The sequence below is a fragment of the Marmota flaviventris genome, chromosome 3, assembly GCF_047511675.1.
Source record: "Marmota flaviventris isolate mMarFla1 chromosome 3, mMarFla1.hap1, whole genome shotgun sequence".
Taxonomy (NCBI): Eukaryota; Metazoa; Chordata; class Mammalia; order Rodentia; family Sciuridae; genus Marmota; species Marmota flaviventris.
In genome coordinates, this window is record NC_092500.1 from 46769900 (window position 1) to 46794034 (window position 24135).

Here is a 24135-nt window from a genome sequence, read left to right on the forward strand (position 1 = left end):
ATCACTGGTCAAATATGTAGAGCATTTTGTATTAATGAATATCACAGGGCTGGGGATGTAGCTCAGTGGTAGATCACTTGTCTAGCATGAACAAGGCCCTGGGTTCAACCCCCAGTACCCATAAAGAAGAGGAAAAAAAGGAAAGAGAGAGTGGGAGTTGGGTGGGGGAGCACACCAGCCAAGCAGGAGGGGAAGGGAAGAAAAGGATGCCACAGCACTTCCTGGTGAGCTTATGTTTTCACAGCACAGTGATCAGAGCCTGTAGACTGGATCTCAAGAAAACCAGGCCTGGAAAGATGTATTCTTTCAATTATGAGTATATTCAAGTCTCTTTGGGGGCCTTTGGGAGCTTACAATTTTGATAAATGCAATCTTATCATCTTATAGACATCCTGCTTTATTGTTTAATCTTTATGACAAAATAGCTGGCTTAAGGATGAATATTTTCATTATTTTGTTTATTTGATGTCAAGATATAAAACAAATGTGTGCACATACGATTATAGATATACATATGCTGTTAAAATATAACTAAGACATACAAACTGAATTCTGTTAAGCTGATTTTATAAATATACATAGCCGTAATGTAGTCTTTCAAAGTATTGGTGTAATTTCCACTAAGGTTATTAGGAGTAAGCAAATGTTATGCTTTGGGAGGTTTTCCTAATAAGCCTTGACTTGCCATATTATGGGAAGACTATAGGGTTTCAAGAGGCTTCAGTGTTATTATTGTGTGTATTTTTAACTGGAGATTAATATTTTGGTGACCTCTTGGGTTACCATTACCAATATAATTAAGAAACAAGTAGAAAATAGTTTTAATAGTAGCCTTTTTACATCAAAAGATATCACCCCTGAAATCCCTGCTTCTGGGATTCTCAAAGGCCCTTTTTATTGTATTTATGGAAAAATGTATCTCCATAAAATAATCAAGACCATGCAAAATCTGCAGAATTGGATTGAGGCTTTTATTTTACACTAATTTTCTGATGAGAAAACTCAGATTCATTTGAATAAGTAGACCTGCACAAGTTCACACAGATGGGAAGAAGGGAATTGAGAGTATTAAATTTGAATCTATATTCCTTAACACTTAATTTTTTTTCTCTTATTAAAAAGAAGAGTTTTGTCCTTTCTAAATACTATCAATAAGTATAAGCATTTTTCCCCACATAAAGCTTTCATTGGTACTCATTGTTTTTAATCTTCCTGAAAGATATTTACAGATAAAACTGGAGCAATTTCTTATGCAGAAATTCTCAAGGGAAGCCTCCAATATTTTCCATTTCTCTCTCCTTTCTGGAAAAGAGAGTGTTAGCAATGTTTTAAAAAAGATTATCAAACAACAAAATTGACTTCTTTTGAATGCTCACTTTTCCAAAAATCTTTAGACACCACTGATTGATGCTTTTGTTCCTTTTATAGTTAGTGACATTGATTTAAAGCCTGCAGTGCAAGGACTTATGCTGAGAGGGTGTATATAAGGCCATTTCTAACTTGTGCTTCTAGAAATAACCACCATTGAATTTGAAATAATGAATCATAATGTACTTAACAGTGTAATTTTATACATGTCTTTTTTTCTTTCTTAAATATCTCTTCAGAGAGGTTATTAGAGTCATATCCAGAATAAAGTTTCAGTTGTGTAATTTTATGACCATAAAAATTCACTGGTTATTCTCATGTAAATGTTGCTCCTATGATTAAAAAGTACTCTTAGTTTAAATGCAGATGAGTTATCTTTGAGGAGCCATTTACTCTCAATCTGTGAGATACACTCCTGTCCTTCACAGATTGGGAAAACTGTTACTGAACACTCAGTCAGATAAAGTCCTACCACACATCTTAAATTCACTTCCTGATGCTTTCCAAGAACCCTTTCAATTCCTCTCTATCCTTCTGAAATCTCTTCTTTCCCCCCTTTCTTGTAAGATAATTTCATCCCCTTTTCTACAAACTAGAAACCATCGGAAGGTAACTTCCACCACCAAATTTATTAACATCCCTACTTTCCTCTATCCCTGACACACTTTACAATGAAAGAAATATCTTATTCCAATCCAAAACTCATCTCTCTGCTTTGGAGTATATCTCCTCCTGTCTTCCAGAAAGCTTAAACTACTGCTTATTCCACCTGTTTCTATATCTTTAATAACCCCTCCTGGACTAGCTCCTTTACCTTAGAGATTAAGTGTCCTAAAATTTCTCCTATCTTGAAACAAAACAAAAACAAAGGCAAGTCCCCAAACCCCTTATTCCTGACAATATTGTTACTCTCTTATTACATCCAAACTTAAAATTTGTCCACTTGTTTTTTTTAACTTTATCTCTCATTCCTCAATCCAATTAAATCTAGCTTTTCTCCCTCCCCACATACTGAAGCTATTGTCTATAATTTCATCAATGATTTTCTCAGTGATAAAGACTTATATTGAGTGAGGAGAAAAGATTATTTTGATATAGTTTTGAGCAAAAAAGGCAGCTTACAAAACTTAATATAACTATGGACTTTTTTGGTGGATAGTTCCAGGAATTTTAACACACATATAGACTCTTGCAACCACCACCCAGTAAAGATACACAATAGTTCCAGCACTCCCCAAAATTTCTTTATGCTCTCTCTCTCCTTCCCCAGACCCTAAACTCTAATAACCATTGGCCTTTTATCACTAGTTTTTAAAAAATCTTTTTGAGAATGATATATAAATGGAAAATACAGTTAGTTTTGGAAACTGTCTCCTTTCAATCAGCCTAATGCTTTTCAGATTCATCCAAGTCTCTTGGATAAGGGATATTATTCCATAGGATAAATGTATTATAGTTTATTTACCCATTAACCCCTAGAAGGGAATTTGGATTATTCCCATTTGGGAGAAATTATGAATAGAATTGCTATAAAATTTTTTTGCAGATTTTTATGTGAGTGAAAGTTTTATTTCTATAGGGTCAGTATGCAGAAATGGGTTTGCTGGGTCATATGGTAAAAATGTGTTTAACTTAAGAAATCATCAAACTATTTTCTAGAGTACCTTTGCTATTTTGCATTCCCATCAGTAAGGTTTCAGACCTCATTTGTTCCAGATCATTTCCAGTACTGAGTATTGTTAGTACTTTTCATTTGAGTTAACTAAAATGAAATCCATGTCATGGCTTTAATATATTTCCCCAACCACTACTAAGGTTGGACATATTTTCATTTGCTTTTTTGCCATCCATGTATTCTCTAGAAGTATCTGTCTAGAAGTCATTAGCACGTTTTTAAACTGGTTTGTTTGCTGACTTTGAGTTATATATATATATCCTGGTTACCAGTCCTTTGTGGGATATATAATTTGCAATTATTTTTCTCCCACCTTAAAGCCAGACTTTTTACTTTCTTAACAGTGTCATTCCCAGAGTAATTTTTTAACTTGTTACTTTAATGCTGCCTAATTTATCAATTATTTTCTTATGTATATTGTGAACTTGGTGTCAGATCTAAGAACTCTTTGCCTAATCTTAAATAATAGAATTGTCTGTATTTTCTTTTAGGTTGTTCATTATACTTCTGGATCTATGATCTCTTTTGAGTTATGATTGTATATGTGAATTTTAGGTGAATGTTGGTTTTGTTGTATATATACATCAAATATTTTCAATATAGATTTTTGTTTAAATATATTTTTGAAAAAACTATAATTTCACTATTGCTTTTCCATATTTATAAAAACATCAAATGGTAATAATTTCTCTGGATTTATTTTTTAATTTTTAGATGGAACAAATCATAATTATATACATTTATTTGACAAACTATATACATTTAATTGACAGACCATAATTACATACATTTACGATGTGCAATGTTATGTTTTGATAAATCAGTACAATGTGGATGATTAAATAAAACTAATTTACATATCCATCTCCTTACTTATCATTTTTTCTGTTGATTTGAAATGTACTCTCTGAGTTATTCTGAAATACACATTATTATTAACAATAACACCCTGATATGCAATAGATCTCAAAACTCAGTCCTATATATCTGAAACTTTCAAATAGTCCTATCTATCTGAAACTGAAGATATCTCTTCAACATACTGATTTCAAATACTTTGGATATATTCTCAGACATGGGTTTGCTGAATCACATGATTGTTCTATATTTTGTTTTTCTGAGGAAACTCCATCCTGTTTCACCTTATGGCTATAATAATTACATTCTCACCAACAATGCACAAGTATTCCCCCTTTTAACACCCTCACCAACACTTGCTATCTATCAACTTTTTTATAACAGACATTCCAGAACTTGAGAAGAGTTTTTTTGATGAATAGAGCTGCGCCATTGTTTGGGGCATATATATTTATGATTGTTATATCTTGTATGGTTCCTTTGAGCAGTATGTCCATCTTTATCCCTTCTGATTAACTTTGGCTTAAAGCCTACTTTATTTGATATGAATATGGAAACTCCTGCTTGCTTCCACAGTCCATGTAAGTGGTATGATTTTTCCCAACCTTTCACCTTCAGCCTATGTATGTCTTTTCCTATCAATTCCTATGAATCTCCTGGAGCCAGCATATTGTTGACAGCATATTTTTTAATCCAATCTGCTAGCCTATGTCTTTTGATTGGTAAATTTAAGCCATTAACATTTAGTGTTACTATTGAGACATGGTTTGTATTTCCAGCCATATTTGTTTATTTTTGTTATTTAACTTGACTTGGTTTTCCTCTTTGATTAGTTTTTTGTTTTTGTTGCTGTTGTTGTTGTTGTTTTAGTGTACTACCCCCCTCTGCTGATTTTCATTATTGTTTTTCATTTCCTCTTCATTAAATAGTTTTCCAAGGATGTTTTGTAGTGCCAGTTTTCTAGCTATAAATTCTTTTAACTTTTGTTTATTGTGGACGGTTTTTATTTCATCTTCAAATCTAAAGCTTAATTTTACTGGATACAAGATTCTTGGTTGGCATCTATTATCTTTCAGAGCTTGATATATGTTGTTTCAGGATCTTCTAGCTTTCAGGGTCTGTGTTGAAAATCTGTCATTATCCTAATTGGTTTTCCCCTATATGTAATCTGACTCCTTTCTCTTGTGGCTTTTAGGTGTAAAGTGATATTATAGGTTTAATTTGCATTCCTCCAATGATTAGTGATGTGGAGTGGGTTCTCATGTACCTATATGCCTTCTTTACAAAAATGTCTGTTTAGGTGTTTTGCCCGTGTTTTAATCAGGTTGTTTTCTTGCTATTGAGTTGTGTAAGCTCCTTATATATTCTGGATATTAGCCTCTACTATGGTTTGAATGTGTCCCCCAAGATTCTTGTGTTGGAAACTTAAACCCCAATGAACAGTGTTGAGAGACAGGGCCTTTAAGATGTCATGAAGGCTTTTACCCTCCTGGATGGATTGATGCCATTATCTCAGGAGTGGTTTGGCTATCTCAAGAGTATGTTTGTAAGTAAGTTTGCGCCCCACCTCCATGCTCTCTGCCCTTTCATCTTTCAGCAAGGAATGACTCTGTGAGGAGCCTCTTAATTGAGGTGGAGCATGGAAAATGGAGAAAAGAGCTGGAAGATGGGAAAGATTGATGTAATCTCTTAGTATCATGAATACCCTTTTTTTTGGGGGGGGGGAAATATTTTTTCTAGAGATAGAACATTTCTTCTGAAGTTTTCTTTGTCTGTACCCTGGTGTCTACTATGAGTTTTCTAGAGAATACCAGAGGTAGATGGGGACATGTAGATGGAAAATTTCCTGATGGTGCTGTGAAACTTTGTATTCTGTCCCTCCTCAACCTCTAGTTCCCCCTTGGTACTATTTTCCTTTCCTTTCTCCTCAAATGGCTGTTTTATGCATTTTTGTCCAAGTTTTTTTTTAGTTCTGTTCATTGTAAGCAGGCCAAGTGTGTTTGCTCCATTAAATATGGACTCTTCCATGACTCTTTATTTTTGGTACTAGGGATTGAACCCAGGGATGCCTACCACTGAGCCACCTCCCCAGCTTATTATTATTATTATTATTATTATTTTGAAACAGGTTGCCAAGTCTCACTAAGGTTCAATTATCCATTCATGAATTTTAGGTCAATGTTCATGGTTATTTTGCTTGAGCTCTCAGACTCTCTGTAACACTGGATGCTGCTGATTAGACTCCTTATTATATTCTTCCCATGCCTTCAGTACTTCCACAATCTCTGGTTCTTCATCCTCTTCCTATGATTGTTCCTTAAATATGGGCTTCTCTGGATCTCAATTATACTCTCGGTTCTTCTCACTCATCAAGTCTCCCTAGGCAATCACACATTCATTTTTCCATCTATATGCTTATGGTTTCGAAGTATGTATTTTTAGTCCAGAGCTTTCTCCTGAGTTACACATAATTATAATTGTTCTTCAGACATTTCTGCTTCTCTATAGTGTAAGCATCACAAACTCACAGTTCTATACCTAAATGAAAGGTACCTTCATATATTTCTTTGCCCAATAGAAATAGAGGTACTCTCTCTCCTCTTTTTTCTTTTTTTGGTGGTGGGGGGTACCAGGAATTGAACTCAGGGGCACTCAACCACTGAGCCACATCCCCAGCCCTATTTTGTATTTTATTTAGAGACCAGGTCTTACTGAGTTGCTTAGTGCCTCGCTAAGTTGCTGAGGCACTTGGATTAAACATATCTATTTTATTTTCCTTAGGTTCCTCATTCTTATTTTCTTCCTTTATCTTTCTGGACATTGAAAATCAAGTTATTTTAAAGCCCTCTTGTTTTTGCTCTTCGTATTGAACTTGTGATCCTTCTGTCTCAGGTTCCTGAGCCACTGGGATTACAGACATGTGCCACTGTGCCAGCTTAGAGTTACTCTTAAATCTCCACTGCCAGATCTTTCCCACAACATAAACTCAATCACTTAATTGATTTTGTTTTGTGTTTTGGTGGAGGGAGGATCAATTCCATTTCTTAATAATTCTGGAACTCATCTCTTCTCCATACCTCTATTACTATCTGGTCTTGACTCTTATGCTATCACCCAAGTTGATACCTTTATTGTTTCCTTCCAAACTGTTTTCTTGGATAATCATGGTAATCTTTCAGAAATATAAGTTTTATCTTGTCATAATCCTCATTATATCTTATAAAATGTCTCATTTCTCTAATGTTTTATCTTTTAAGTGTTATTAAAGGTATTTTGGAACTTCTCATATTATCCTCAATATCTCTCAATCTTTGCCTCACTCTTTTGTTGCTGCATGACAAACTACCCAGAAATACAGATCACAAATTTATTATCTATGTTTCTGTGAGTTATATATCTGAGCATGGCTCTATTAGGTCTTCTGCTTCAAAATGTCCCACAAAACTTAAGTTAAGGTCTTGGCCAGGACAATCGAGAGGAAGACACCATGGAAAAGATTTGCCACTGAGTTTATTTATGTGATCATTGGCAGATCTAGTTACAAAAGAGTTGTTGAACTGAGGCCTTAGTTCCTCACTGGCTTTTGGCCAGAGGCCTCCTCCTTCATATGAACCCCTTCAACATGGCAGCTTGCATTAGCAAGACAGTCTTCTAACAGCACAAAAATTATATATTTTTAAACTTAATCACAGAAATATTATTCCATCACCTTGGCCATATCTGTTGGTTGCAAGATCAAGCCCATTCTTAAAAGGAAGGGATTAAAATAGTGTGAATATCAGTAATTGTGGATCACAGAGTGCCATCCTATAAATCAATCTACCACAATCCCTTGCCTTCTTTTTATATTTTCATCTTTTAATTTCTAAACACTCCTTTCTAAATGAGTACCTAAAACATTCTAATTTACAAATTCACCGTTCAGTGGTATCTGGTCTACTGTTTAAGTTGTACTTTGAGATTCCCCAAGAAATATGAATGAAAAGTATATTTTCATTTCTATAATTTCCACTTGGATTAAAACATACCTATTTTATTTTCCTTAGGTTCCTCATTCTTATTTTCATCGTTTATCTCTCTGGACATTTGAAATCAATTTCTTTTAAAGTCCTCTTGTTTTTACTCTTTGTATTCTTTCTTGAGTGAAAAAATCTTCTTCCATCTTCTGACTGTCTCTCATAGCAATAGTCTCTTAAAGTGCTTTTAATTATTTTCAGTTTATGAATGTGTCTTTAATGGAACTTGTCTTCCACAGAAACACACAGAAGTTCCATTTTTATTCTAGTTTCTAGAGACGTTGCTATGAAAGTGATTGTTTGGTTTTTCTAAGACTCTATAATACCTAAATTCTAAAACTTTTCTTTTTTAAGCTTCCATAAACCAACCTTTTCTGATTTTCCTCTTTTCTACTACCATTTCTTACTCAGTTATTTTTACAGGCTCCTTTTCATCCCATCCCTGACTCTATTGAAATTCTGCAGTACTCTGTCCTATGTCCTTTTCTCTTTCAACAGCCCCTTGGCTTTAAATTTTCTCTGCAGTTGATAACTCACAAGTCTTTGTCTCTCCTTCTCTTTCTCTTTCTTTCTCCCTCTTTCCCTATTCCTCTCCCTCCCTATTTCAGTCCCTCTTCATTCCTTTCATTCTTTTTCCTCATTCTCTTTTTATGTCATCATACACTACAAACTTATTTATCTAACTTCTAGATCAACATCTCCGTGATGCTATTTAATAGGTATCTTATTTTTAACATTTCTAAAATGTTTACTTCAGCATATTTATAATGTTGAAGGAGGTGACAGAGATAGCATTTGAGGATAGAAAAGACAAACCTATTCCAGACACTAGCTCAGTGATCCACAAACTTCAGAGTTAGAGTATGAGAATAATTCTATTATAATTCAGTTTCTTAGGCTACATGTATTATATTATGTTATAGTAATTCTAAGTTAGGGTCTAGGAAACTATATCTTCATATCTCAGGTGTTTATGGTGAAAGGAGTTCTAAAGACAACACTTTCAACTTTTTTGTCATACCTAATGACTGTGGTAAAATACCTAACATTATACTTCCAATTGGTACTCATTAGTTAAGGACAAGCTGGACTAACTGAGCCCCTTCATACAGACAACTAGATAAGTCTGGGGGAATTTTTTTTTTTTTTTTGGTACCAAGGATTGAACCCAGTGGTGCTTGACTACGCGTCACATCTCTAGGCCTTTTATATTATTTATCTTGAGGCAGAGCCTCATTGATTACTGAGGCTGGCTTTGAACTCATGATTCTCCTGCCTCAGCCTGCTGAGACACTGGGATCACAGGCATGAGCCACTGTGACTGGCTAAGCCTGAGAAATCTTAATTATGTTTAATCTGCACTTCAAATTAGAATTTTTCTCTTTCCTTGCAGGCCAATTTTAGCACAAGGTACCTGTGTTTCATGAACTCACCTATTCTATTTAAATAAAGTGTCTCTGAAAAGGCTGCTGTGATTGATACATAAAAAGAAAGATTGAAGATAATTATGCCATTTACTCAGTTCCTCATTTATTTCTCCATATCTCAGAAATCTGCTCTTTCTCATCATCTCAGTTGATTCTTTCTTTTTTATTTAATATTTTTGGTGAATCCAGAGTAGAGGAATTGCCAGTTTTTACAACTTTTGCCCGCCATCAGGTCTTATGTGACCAGCATATATTTTTAGCATTTTTAGACATTCTGTCTCACCAATATGCCTCAATTTTTACTTAGGGAGATAAAATAGGCTATTTTCTTAGCACAAGTGCTTTTCTCTATGATAGAAAAGTAAGTGTGAGAATCATCTTCTGGTACCGATAGCCTTTAAATCATCCTAATCTCGATCACACTTCATGTAGATTCTGATACACTAATGGGAAATAATCATCATGTCTTCCCTTCTGAGCATGCCAAATATACTATAACATTTTTAAACCAAGCCACCAAGCTACCACAATTTATCAAAGATAATGGTTAGAAAGTGACAGCCTTGAAATAACTGTAAATTTGGCTTTTTTGAATGAAATAAAAAATGATTTGAAAATGAAACTGTCATGAAGAACACTTTATAAATATTTATGAATTTATAAAATTCAGAACAGGATACCTCAGTGTTGTTATTCTTATCATTATCTTATTAATAGAGAATGGTGCTAAAATGTAGAATGCACATGAACTTTCATTTAGGTCTTAACTGAAAGTAATTTGCTAAATGATATTGTAGTGTCCTAGATGAGTTTCTACAGTTCTGAAAGGTGGGCAATTTCCTCTCTCCTCTCTGAGAAATAGAGTCCATTATTGTTGTGGAGAGCTACAACAAAGTGGTTGCCTTGGAGTTGAGAAATAGAATGGACATGCTATTTTTAACTACTTTAACTTTTCTAAGACTCTTCATTTAAAATTTATTCCTTCTTGTGGGGAAGGCATATTTTATGCTTGGATAAACTTGGGTTTCTCACCCCAGAAATAGGCTTTTGTAGCAAAGAGGAAGGTGTAATGTTCAACAGTGTAAGAACCATGTCTACAATGATAGTGCTGTTGAAACTGGGTTTGCTAATAGTTGAGTTTGCAAAAAAAAAGGCTTACAGATCCCTGAGAGATTTGGGAAGATAAGATGACAAGGATTCAGAAATAAATCTTGTAAAAAGAGATAAGTAATTTTCTAAGGACAGTATTTGCAGAAGTCCTTGTTGCCCTGGGCATGCCAAGGGAAAATCTGGAATACCTAAATTTGCTAGGTACTATATATGTGGCTTTACTACATTGTGATCTGTTCACTCTGCTTATTATGTGACACAGAAGACCTTGTGTTTCCTAATTGTCATTTGATCTAATGATATTCTTTTTCATTCATATGTATTATTTTTTTCTTCCCACGATTAATGACTAACAGAATAAACATTTGTTTGAATCAATAGATATTTATCTAGCAGAAGAAATAAAGATGAATGAATTGGTTAGTGTACAGTTAAATTGTTGTAACTAGAAGATAGTTTAAAATAACAGCAACTGAAGCAATGTAGAAAATTGTCTTTTTCCACATAAAATCTGGGGGTTAGTGTGATAGCTCCACTTTCATCAGAGTCCAGGATCCTTTGTCTTATGGTTCTTCCATCTTGAACACATCTATTTCATACTCCTCCTATACCATATGCATTTAAGCCTAAGCACAAAAGGGAAAAGGTAGAAAGCAGGGCCACATCACATCTCTCTTCATATCATATTTAATCACGCCCCAAAGGTCACATCTTGATCAAATAGCAAAACTCAGTTGCAAAGAAGGCTGATAATTGTATTCTTTAGCTGAATTGACATAGTCCTAAATAAGAAGGTGAACAATAGGGGGCTGTAGCCTAGTGGCAGATCATTTGCCTAGCATGCATGAGGCAATGGTTTTGATCCTTAGCACCACATGAAAATAAACAAATAAAACAAAGGCATGCTGTTCCTCTACAGCTACAAAAAAAAAACATTTTCTTAAAAAAAGAATGTGAACAATGGATGGTATCCGATTACTAGAAGTTGCTACCATGAGTATATTTAGATTTCTGAACTTGGTGAACTTAAAATATTATACGAGCATTAATAACTATACATAAGTACAACACCAGAACTATAACACTAGAAAAATAGAGTAAGTATGAAATAAAGATTGCATAAAATGTTAATAATTGAAGGAGGGAAAGCTTAAATAAACATTTATCATTTGAGGAGCTGATGGGATATCCAGGAATAGAGCCCAACAGAGTATTAGAACTGCAGGATTAGGTTTTCAAAAAAGGAAATGCCTTGCTAAAAAGGGGTATTAGAATATCTGATAAATAGAACTCTTTCAAACTACACCCACTTCTGTCCACCTAAATTGTCTGAGATGTCACCATAGCACCAAGGGTGCTCTATTTTGGGGTGATGATGAAGCTGTGAAGGCAGAATGGGGAACTAATTGACCTTTACAAGTCTTCAAGCCGCTCAAGAAAAGATAATTTTCTTTATTGAATAATTCTACCTATCTTACTGAATAGGATTTTTAATTTTCTTTTCACTTCTTTCATCCTTTAGGGTGTTTTTCAGGAAACAATGATCACTTTTGGGCAATTCATCAGAAGAAGAGTGGGAAGCCGGTATTCATTTATCACCGTTCACAAGATATTGAGAAGAGCCTGGATATAACTCCACAAAAGATATATAAACATAGCTATCCTTCCTCTTCTGAGACTCAGATAGGTAAACGCCACCACATTGTTAATTCAGCCTTTCCTAGACCTGCGTATGACCCATCTCTCAATCTGTTGGCCGTGGCTGGTCAAGATCTTGAAGTGGAAAATCTGCCAATTCCAGCAGCAAATGTAATTGTGGTGGTGAGTATCCAAGTCTTCCAATCCCAGCGGCATCAGGCTTAACTGATGTTGATGTTGATGTTGTTGCTTTCCCTTGTGGTGGATACTGGAAGAAAAAAATTATTATTGTAAATACTTACCATTGGATCTCAATGGTTATTGACCATAGCACTTCTCACTCTCTGAAACTCCCTTTTTGTTACTTGATTGTTGTCTGTTTTCTTCCTCCCATGAAATTAGAGAAAACTTGTCTGTATCCTCGGCTCTTAGCACAATGAATGGTGCACAGTAGGAGCCTAATACATATTTGGATTAAAAATTACTTTAAAGAGGCTTTACAGTTACAGCAGATCACATCCTATATTGAACCTCTTGCTTCTGTAAAATATGTTCTGAAATGACAGGCATTAGTCTCAGTCCATGTAATAAATAGTACTTATTGAAGATTCTTTAAGTCTTTTGACTCAACTCATAATAACTGAATGAAAGGAAGAATGTGTTATAAAAGGAGGACAGTTTTCTGATTTAGGAATAAATGATAGATAATATTCTTAATATCACTGTGCAAACATAGCCTATATTAGGTGATGCAAAGATCTCATTTCTTATGTATTTCCATAGCCCAGGTCAGAAATTCCCAATTTGTAGAGGTCTAACAGTTTAAATACATGCTATGGTTGACACCTGTATGGACAATAATCTCTCTCAAGTTTAAAATCACAACAGGAATGTTCATATAAAAACTACATAGCAGCTGATCATTATGCAATATATACATGAATTGAAATATCACATTGTGCCGGGTACAGTGACACATACCTGTAATCCCAGCAGCTGGGGTGGCTGAGGCAGGAGGGTCGAGTTCAAAACCAGCCTCAGCACAAAACAAGGCACTAGGCAACTCAGTGAGACCCTGTCTCTAAATAAAATACAAAATAGGGCTGGTGTTATATGGCTCAGTAGTTGAGTGTCCCTGAGTTCAACACCCAGTACCCCTCCAAAAAAAATCACATTGTACCCCATATGTATTATAAAAATAAAATAGTTACAGAAGATCTTCTAAATAATTGTTGCATTTCTGTCTAAAAATATAATAATGAGTTGACTTTTGAGGTAAAGATAAGGTCAAGAAACTCTGCTTGCATTTTGGCACCCTTTCTATGTACCAAATGTAATTCAATTTAACATGCTCCTTTTTTCTTTATTTTCTATCTACTACAGATAATATAATACACTTAGTATCAAAGATCCATTCTCTTATGTTTGCCACTAAGAAATATTGAATATTTATTTGATACAGTTTTCCCTTGGGGTATCTGAAAATAAAGACAAGTGCCAAAGAGCCTAGGTTTTGCTTGAGAAATGTCTGTGGGAAATGTCAATCATTAAAAATAATACAAACAATCATAAATTGAAACATGAGATGAAATCTTTGTTAAGACAAAACACATGGGTTGTTTGGCCTCCTGAAAACTTGAACATGTATTTTATATTTCATGAGTAGCAGATGTTCTGAAGGTGAAAGTCACTGTCTATTCAGTGAAGATAAATGATGTTAATGATGTCTCTGTACCTGGATATGCCAGTGTTAATGATAGGGCCCATGGGAGATATTTCCTCTAGTGACCATCAGATACCCATAGTCATCAACTCTTAAAGTCACTGCGAATTACAGTTCAAAGGTTTGTTCTATCTTGTAATATCATGTACTGTCTCATTAATTTAATATTATGGACAATAAAAGGCACCAATGAAGAATTCTGGCAGGTCATTTCACTTTTAGCCTATTTGTGGTTTGGAGATTCATGAAGAAGCTGTACTTTTTCTTTTGAGTGATGATTACACAGATGCAATAGGTGATTTGGATGCATTAGTCTCACCTAATGTCTCTTGATCTAACTTCTAACCATGCTGTGGCTTTGGTAGCTTGCAAAAATAATTGCCAGTGCTATTTCCTGTAATCCACTTACATTACTTAGGCATATGGTGCTTTACTAGGAAAACCAGAGGTGGAGTTATTTTTTAAATAAATCAATAATGTTCAGCTCCCCGAGAAAGCAATACGATGACATGCAATTAAATATCAGCTGGTTTGAAGGGCCATTCTGTCTAGAAAAGCAATTTAGGAATGGAATGTGGAAGATGCAAGGGATATATTCTGAGGCAGCTTTCTGACTTCAACGGAATAATTGATGTGTGTTTGTATGTAGAGGGTATACATGTATTTAAAACATACACATACGAATGCGAACCTTATCACTTGGGGGAATATTGCAGTGGTACTAAAAAATTCTTTTGTGGCTTAATTTATGCCAAAATGAACCATGTTAATGAATATCAGCTTTTTGAATGGGGAAATTACTGGTTTTTGCCTAGACAGAGTAAAAAACTATCCCCAACCTCCAAATGTGCTGTGTAATAATTTCTAAGACTTCCCAGCTCAGAAAAAGAGATCACATTTTCTTCCTTCTAATATTTCTTTCCCTCCCTCTTGTTTCTGATATCACTGGCAATGGGTTCTTAGAATGATAAATTTAACAAGGACATGTGTCCCTTCTCCTTTCTGGATTCCTAATTGCTGCCACAAAGCATTTCACAAGAGATTTGGCCACAAATGATTGTTTTTTCCTTTTTCGTCTTTCTTTTGTAATCAGGAATATCTGTAGTATTTTTTTTGTTCCATGAAAAGGACAACACAAATGAGAATGTTTACCCCCAAAGAATGCTAGTGATGTTCCAGAAACTCAATTAAGAAGCTGTGATTAGGATTTCTTTATTTTTTTATTTTTTTTATTTTTTTATTTTTTTATTGTTGGTTGTTCAAAACATTACATAGTTCTTGATATATCATCTTTCACACTTTGCTTCAAGTGGGTTATGAACTCCCATTTTTAGCCCATATACAGATTGCAGAATCACATCAATTACACATCCATTGATTTACATATTGCCATACTAGTGACTGTCATGTTCTGCTACCTTTCCTATTCTCTGTGTGACGACTAATTTAGAGGGAAAATGAACGGCCTGAAGGTCAATATTGAGGTCAGAGGGGAGAAGTGGCTTTGGCCAAATGCATGCTGGTAATTTTATAGCTCTTATCAGTAGATGCTTAGGGCATTGTCAGGCCCCAAAGCCACACACCAGGAAGGAGGAAGGGTACGCATGAAAATGGTTGGAGGCAACTAGAGGCCTTTCCATTTCAGCATAGGTTATTGAGTGAAAAATGTTCTAGCCTGACCAAAATCTGAGAAAATTGGGTGCTAATCAGGTTTGGGAATATAATGGGAGATGTTTAGGATCAGTGAACAGGGACAGAGGTAGGGAGATTATGGCTTACTACACAGGATGGATTCAAAGGATGGAAAATAAAGGAAATAAAAAGAAGATGAAGAAGGCAGAGGAGAAGGAAGAAAATGAAGAGGAGAGGAGGAAAGGAAAGGGAAAAGAAAGGCCACTGGGCAGGGAAGAGAACAGAAAGGGAGGAGAGGATACATGGCTATTCTCTAAGCACAAAAGAAGCAAGGGGAGTTTCCAGAAGCCGAGCCTGTCTGTGAGACCTAGAATCCTGTGGCTTTTTGTTCTGCTCACTGACCCAAACCAGCTCCCAGACAGGTATTCTATTGTGTGTTGTTTTTTTTAAACACAAACTATTCTTGCAAATACTTTTACTAAATATTTGACTTAGAAAACTTTTCAAAACAAAAGCTCTGGATGAAAGGATTTCAAATATACCCTAGACTCATTTTGAGCCTCCTCTCAGCTTGATTCTGTTATGACCAGTTTATAGGATTCGTCTTATAAAAACGTCATCTGTAGGTATGATCGGAAAGGCTTTGAAAGTCAAGGCTTCTCATTGTCTTGCCACAGGAAAATAAATTTTGTAGCATCTATTCTATTGTGTGATATAGATAAATAATTGCTGGACATTTTTTCACTAGACATATTGGTTTAATTATAGTTTTATATTTGCATAGTGAGTGTCCTAAGAAATGAGCTGAATTTATGCACTTAGCACTGGAATTCATAGCCCTTTCTAGGAAAGTGCTTTAGTTATTAAGACTTTGTTGCAAGTGACGAAAATACCAACATAAACTAGAGAGAATTTAATGGCTACAGTACCAACACTTTTGTATGACATGTAAATTTAGATATGGTTCTAGCAAGGGCTCAAGTAATGGGAACAGGATTAACCTTCCAACTCTGCTTTCTCTGGATGAATTCATTCTCAGAATGGCTCTTTTCTCTTTGTCACAACATGAATTTTGGAAGGAGCATCACACAGCTGTCAATAATATCCTGGGCTTCCCTGTGACCAGAGCAATTTAAGTACACACTTTGTCCCTTAAGAATTTGTGGTCAGGTGATAAAATAGGACTAATTACTTCAAACCTAAACCACAGAGTTCACTCTAAAAACTTCCAAGTCATGCATAGGAGGGGAGATTACTCGTATGAAAAATGAGATCCTATTAACCAGCAGAAGTAGAGTAGACACTGGAGGGCAGTTCAGTGTGTGCAAAAGCAGGGGACATGGACTTCTGTTTTCCTTCAGATACAATAGACCCTTCAAGAGACAATGAGGATATAAGGACTTAACACTATTTCAGGAAATGTTCCTGTGCAAAATGGATGACAAAGGTCATACTCTAATCTCTTTAACACTCAAACAGACTGTAAATTCACTCTGGCATGGGTGCCTGGGTTATGTCTTAAAACCCAGACTTTTTGCCAATGAGAAAGACTATATTTTAGTGTAGAAAGTATGTTTTTCAAATGCAGGTTTTTGGAAATTGTTGAATTAGCCTGTGTTAGAGTCAGTGGTCAAAATACTACGTTGATGAAAGACACAAGTCTATTATATTGTGAAGTATGATTGAGATGTCTTTCAAGTCAGTCCCAGGGCACTTGGTCTCAAGTTCCATGAAGGAGTATTAAAAAAACCTCAGAGAGCCAGGCACAGTGGTGCAGGCCTATAATTCCAGTGGCTTGGGAAGCTGAGACAAGAGGATCATAAGTTCAAAGCCAGCCTCAGCAAAAGTGAGGCGCTAAGCAACTTAGTGAGTCCTTATAAGAAATAAAAGAATGACAGGGAGGCATCACAAGAGAGTGGAGAAGATTATTAATCACATGATATTGGCACAATTAGATAGCTATTTGACACACACACAAAAAACATTCTATTAACCAGTAACACTTTTTTGTGCTAAGCACAATATATTTGCATTTCCCTTAGCACTGTTTTAAGAATGAAGTATTATTTGTTACAAGCAAGTCTATGACAATAACAAAATGACTATCTTCATTTCTTCATTTTAGCTTTTACCTTTCCTTCTAACTAGTTATTGTGTACAAACTTGTTCCAGTTTTTTTCAGAATAACCACAGAAAACTTAAATCAGATCATCACACACATACACACAACACAACACACACACACATATACAACTACTTTCCTATTGTCATAAAAATACAATTCAAGCATCTTGCCATGGTACCATGGCCTATATCCTGTATCACCTGGAATCAAAGCTTCCAAGAACCCTTGTCTAGGAGATTCCATAATTTGGGGATGGATTCTAGGAATCTGGATATTCAGAAAGTATCCTGGAGGATTCCCAGGGTTTGAGAAGTCTGGGAAGCATTGGTCACCATCTATCCATTCTATGTCTCTGAGCTCATCCCTACCACTCTGCCCCTTCTTGATTCCAGGAGAACTGTTCTGGCCTTCTCTCTGCCTCCAGTTGCAAATCCATCTCTGGATCAGGAAATTTGTTTTTGATATTCTCTTGCCTAGAATGCACTTTCTACAAATCTTATCTTTTGTACATATTGGAGGTTAAATAAACATTTTTATATGAACAGATAAATGTCAAATAGCAAAATGCTTCTGGACATAGAGATTATGAGTGATTTTTAAAATTGCATTTCTTTGTTGTTTCTCTTAACCTACAATGATTTTTTTTACCTCTTTCTTCATTTTATTACTTTTTTTAGAACAAAGATTTTGGATAATTTTCAGGAATAAATTTCTCAAGTAGAAATGTGAAAACAAAAAATAAACATTGGGAACATAATGAATCACTGAAAGAAGGAAGGAGCTGTCTTACACCTTAGCCAGAGTGACATTTTATTTAAAAGAAAAGTTTCCAAAGACATTTATGCCTACCTTTCTGCTTTATTTTTCCTCATAGCACTTTGACCTTCTTGCTACTATTTTTTATATCTGTTTGTCCTTAACCATAATCTAGGTTCCAAAAGTCTAGGATTTTTCTATTTGGTCCCTGCTGTATCCCAAGTGTCTATTATAATACCTCACCTATATCAGAGATTCAATAACCATGTATCGAATTGAATGAATGAATGAATGAATGAATGCTCAAGGGAACACAATTAAAAAGCCTCTAACTAAATAAATGGCACATTCTAGCAAGGAAATTTAGTGCTTAATCACCTATCAAAATATGGGCTTATTTTACACTTTCTATGCCTACGTGGAGTCGAAATTTCATGAAAAAATAAATTTTCCTATCTAACTATAACCTTTTAGTAGTGGATACAAAATAGTCAATGAATATTTGATGATTGCTTAATTTATTCTCAGTATTCAAAATTATTGGACTTGACTAAAAGTATTCACAACAATCATTCCAAAGATTATAAAAAATGAACTACAGAGTCAAGTTAAATTTTAGTTTTAAAAATATCTAGAAACAGAAATTCTCTAATTTACTTCAGAATTTTGGTTAAACTTGTTCTCTTTTCTTAACCTAATTGAAATGCTTCCTATTAAATTATAAGATCTTACATAACCACCTTCATTTTTGTCCCAAACTTTTGCATTTGGGAAAGCTTAGTGCTTAGATTTTCCCAGATAATACTATTTCCTTGCAAAATAATCTGTAAGTAGAAATTCCATTCTTGAGCTTGGCATCCTGACAGTCATAACTGTCACCATCTGTTGCTTTTCTCCATTTCTAGCTATTAAAGCAGTAAGGAGGCTCTGGAATACATTCTGGAAATGCTAGAGGCCAAGCTTTGGCAATGTCAATGTGCTGTGTCCACAATGGGCCACTCAGTACATCTGCTTGTTTTGGATCATATAGACTCAATATTAGGATGATTGAAGTCTTAAGAGAGCTGGTTTCATTGATCATCATACTAAAGATAAGCCCTGCTTTCTAGGTATATTGAATTTACTTGAGAACAGAGACTAATTTAGTAAGGTTTTTATTCTGATTCCAAAAGTCACGAATCCTTGTAAAGTTTTAGATAAATTGGAAAATATAGAGAAGGAAAGAGAGGAAATAAAAATAATCCTTAACTATTAGATAACCAAAATGAGATAACTAATGTTACATATATAAGAATATATATATGTATATACTTATATATAAATTCTTCTATGTGTGAGCATACACAATTTTTAAACAAGTTTGGAATCTGTGTACTGAAGTTTTGTTATTTTTAAACTTATTTTATATTATAGACACTTTTCCAAGTCATTGACTATCTTTATACAACATCATTTTTAACAACTTCTAAAAATTCCATTATATAGTAGATTTTAGTTTTATGTATTGACTTATTTTCTCAACAGATTCCTTGATTTCAGGAAGCTAAAATTTAGAGAGAAAAATAAATGTTGGCTATATCAAATACAATATTCTTTTTATAGCAACTATCTAAATACTATTATTAAGAGAATTTGATGAGTTTATCTCAGGGAAAGATAATTTCTTTATGAACTCTGCTCCCTCTATATAATACACTACAGGACCTAATTTTTTCCCCTTGAGTAAACTGTGTATATTCCATAGATATTCAATCTTCTGCAAGGGAAGCAACCAAAGAAGTAAGCAGTACCAAAAGGGGAAAGAAAAGAGAGTGTCCTGTTCAGAAAATATAAAATGTTCTATTTCAGGATTTTTTTTTCTTTGAAGAAGATGGAAAGTGCTGTTCCTTTTTATGCTGAAACCTGGAAAATCCTTCTTAATACAAAATCTCCATGATAATGTCACAAAAATAGAAGCTGCAGATAAACAAAGAGTATTTTCTATTTTTGAGCAAGTATTTACTGAGAGCTGGCAGTTCTTTTTCCAAAATGGCATTTTGGCTTTCCAGTTAAGAACTAGTGTTGTGTTCCCTCTGTGAGTGACTTTGTCCCTTTATCTCTCCTTCATTCTTCCTTTCTCTGTTTCTCTCTAATCATAAATACCTATAAGTCAGGCATACTATTTTGTTACTACACAATATTTTATCATCAAGTCTAACTGCTAATGAATAATTATACTGGACTTTCTGAGAATCTGGTGCTGCCTTTGTGTGATGGAGTTGGCACCATGAAGAAAAATGCTTTAGTTCTCTCCACGTGATTCCTGTGACTCAGGTAGGAACAATTTGTTCTTTAATCTTGTTTCAGGGAAATATAGGAGCTAAAAATCTAGTGGAAGTTTCTCTCCCTGGGTGAAGTTAGGAAACCTACAGTGCCAGTCAGCACTTAGAATGTGAGCCTAAAGCTCAGACAGGTCAGGACCAAAGCTCTAGATCTGGGAAGTACCCACAGACCTAGATGTTACAGGTAATGCTATGTGAGTGGATGAGAGAATAGAGGCTTGGAGGAAGAAAGAGGATGGCATGTAGACTATCACTGTGGAGGAAGAGGAGAGAGAATCAGCCCAGAGAAGGAACAATGGAAATGTGGGCACTTCACCGCATAAATTCTTCCAGCAATCTTAACCACTGAAAGAATCTCAAATATTAGGTTATTATGCCAATCAAGTTCTGCTTCCTAACCCTTTCATTTGTTTCTTGAAGGGGTACAAAATTCGAGATCTGTCTGTGACTTTCTAAGGGAAAATACTAGACTTTCCATTATACTTAATACAGTCTTTGAAACATGACAATTCTTAGATACTTGAACCAAATGAGGAGGAGAAAATCTGCAGATTGAAGGAGAGAACTGGAAAGAACACAGAGAAATTGACACCATGTGCCATGGCCTGAGCTCTAGCTGTGTAGATGCATTGTTATTGTTAATATATTGTCCACACCAAGGAAATCAATCAGCTTACCAGGACAATGATACCTGGGGAAAACATTGGAAGTGGCTAAAAATGACTATAGTATAGTACGTGCAGGCTCACATGATTGCTGTGTCTCCCCTACATTCTATGTGACGTTGACACTTATTCTGACTATGTTTTACTTTCTGTAAAACAGGGGGAATTAAAGTACCCACCTCACACAAGTGTGGAAATTAAAGGATAAAATGAATCTAATACCCTTAACATAGTGCAGAGTACATGGTGAGTACTCAATAAATGTTGACCACATAATGAAGAATGTTCTTGCTATTTTATCTGCAAAGTACCAGTCAAAGAAACTTTATAACATCACTGAGGCTGTAACTAGGAGCAGCTTGGGCCAGGATCTGGAACTCATGATCACTAGAGGATAGAAAGCCTCTTGGGTGAGTTTAGACAGCAGGTAATATTGAAAGGAAGTCTGAACATTATAAAATGCCCATCAAGGAAGGCCAGTAATATGAAGATTTTAGCAAATTAGAAGAATGGGTATTAGTCAATCATCTTCTGCCTAAATCACTCTGGAAAAATAAACGTATTACAATTAGATGTAAACAGAGGCAAACTCTTTCTAGGATCTTGCTGGAAGAGCTTTCTTGACTCTCTTACTTCTTATTGCTCTCTTTTCTCCAGAGTGCAGTGGTGTTTTACTTACAGTATTCTTGACGCCCCAGACCTTCTGGGAATCTGGAGGATGGGTAGCGGTCATGGCAGGGATTGAGAAAATGGATTCTGACCATCACTCTACCTCTTTATCATAACTAGTGATGGCGTCTAGAGAATTTGGAAATCAGTCATAATAGGTGGAGGCACAAGTCCTAAAATAAATACCTCCAAGGCAATGCCAGTGTAGAAACTGAATGAAAAATCTTCTCGATTCACAGATCGCTTCCCTTTCTCTTGAGAAGAATCAGATTTCAATTGAATTCTCAGAGTTTGGAGAGAAAGATGTTGATGTCAGAAATTAAGTGGCCCAACCATAAAGTGACAGAATAAAAGCCATAGATCCAGGTTAAAGGAGAGTGGTAGTAAAGTTATCAGTACAAAATTAAACACTAAATCAAGGAGCATAACACAAAAGCCATGTCACAATAGTGTCACAACAATCACCCAACACTTGAGGAGAGAGAACAAAATAGGAAATGTTTATTTCCACCATTCTCTGGCTGATTCAAAAGAAAATAATCTTTTCTTATGTTCTTAATATGAATGACTTCAAATATATTTGCCTCTTCTCACTGTTGGATCTCCGTTGGGTCTGAATGACTTCAGAAATCCCAAATATATGCTGTCAGCTTAGCCACTGATCATTGTCTATTCATGAAGGACATTTGCTCAGAATCTTGTACTGGAAGCATTTCCCCAAATTACATTTTCCAAATTTTGTTTTTTAAAGAATTAAAGTTGAATTCAGCCAGTCTTTATATCCCAAGTTGTTTCTTTTCTTATCTGCCATATTTGGATGATTTGAGTTTGAGACAGAAAAAAAAAAAAAAGAGGACATGACCATGATCAACATTAAATATCTTTCAATATGGCCTTTGAAAGATATTTATTTCATTTTCATGAGTTGGTCTTTTAACAGATGCAATACAGTTAGCAAAAGATAAATTCTAAGACAAATAAATAAACAAAGAAATAAATAAACCCACTTTTGAAGGATAGGCCAGATGTTCACAGAGGGTTTCTAAGGTTGTAGAAAGATAGATGTTTGTGAGAAGTATTAACCCTCCTCTCTGAAAACAATATCTAGCTAAAAAATATTCCAGAGTCTGCAGGACTTAGAGAACACAGAAGATACATCAGGACAGTCAGGGCTAGCTGTCTCATTTCTCCTGAGTTTCCTGAATTGCAAGCGTTAGAGTCATCTAATCGATTGTTCTGACTATCTTAGGGTTTTATATGTGCTTGTGTATCTGTGCACATGAACCCCCAGATTATCTCATGCTCCCACTGCCAACCACATAAAGCTGCATTGTTTAAGAATTTGATTATTTTTCCTACATGTGCAAAAAGCTAGAATTGAGGTGTTTAACCAAATACCTTGTTTGTGTGTGTGTGTGTGTGTGTGTGTGTGTGTATGTGTGTGTGTTGTATGTGCATACACTTTAAAACATTAAGTTGATTTCTCTCTTTTTTGAAATTGGTCTGTTTTTAAATAGGAAATACTAGGCAGCAAATGGTAAAATCTATATTGAATGCACTACTAGGCAAATTCTTTAGATGCAAGCTAAAAGAACAGCAATCACTATTTATGTACAAATGAATAAAAAATTCTTCATGTGGGACCATCAGGTGCCATTCATATCTTAACTATACTTTTTTAAATTACAAAATCAAATTAATAAAATCAAGTCCACACAAAGATAAATTATGAAGAATAGCCAAGTTAAAGGAAGAAACATGTTTCTGGTAAGTAACTAGTATATGTAAGTCATGGATGCTGAAGAATCAGTAACGTCTGTAAGGAACAAATAAGTAGAGGCATTGAGCCTGGAGTGCCTCTGATGAGCTGGGCCAAAAATAACACTAGGGATTCAACAGTGAAGGAGGGAACAGGATCACTGCAGTTCATAGCAGTGCCAGGCTGACTGGGAGAAAGATAATTAAAACCAGTAAACAAATGAACAGGTCATGCAATGAAGAAAGCAAAGTTACATGACAGGGAGAAAGTGGTGGAGTTATATTACATTGGATAGTGAGGGATTTTGTTGGATATTCAGTGATACTTGGGAATTGAATCAAGACGTAACTCCTAAATAGCCTTGTGATAGAAGTACAGCTTTGGAGTTAGAAG

At 35.1% G+C, this 24135-nt stretch overlaps 1 protein-coding gene across 2 annotated transcripts in view; it reads left to right on the forward strand.

The window, feature by feature from the left end:
* Ptprr (protein tyrosine phosphatase receptor type R) overlaps positions 1 to 24135 on the forward strand; it is a 262896-nt gene that overhangs the window by 13259 nt on the left and 225502 nt on the right. For both annotated transcript variants that reach the window (XM_027928323.2, XM_071609161.1), the window contains exon 2: positions 11977 to 12275. In XM_027928323.2, the coding sequence (XP_027784124.2) occupies positions 11977 to 12275 (299 nt within the window). The remainder of the gene's footprint in view (positions 1 to 11976; positions 12276 to 24135) is intronic.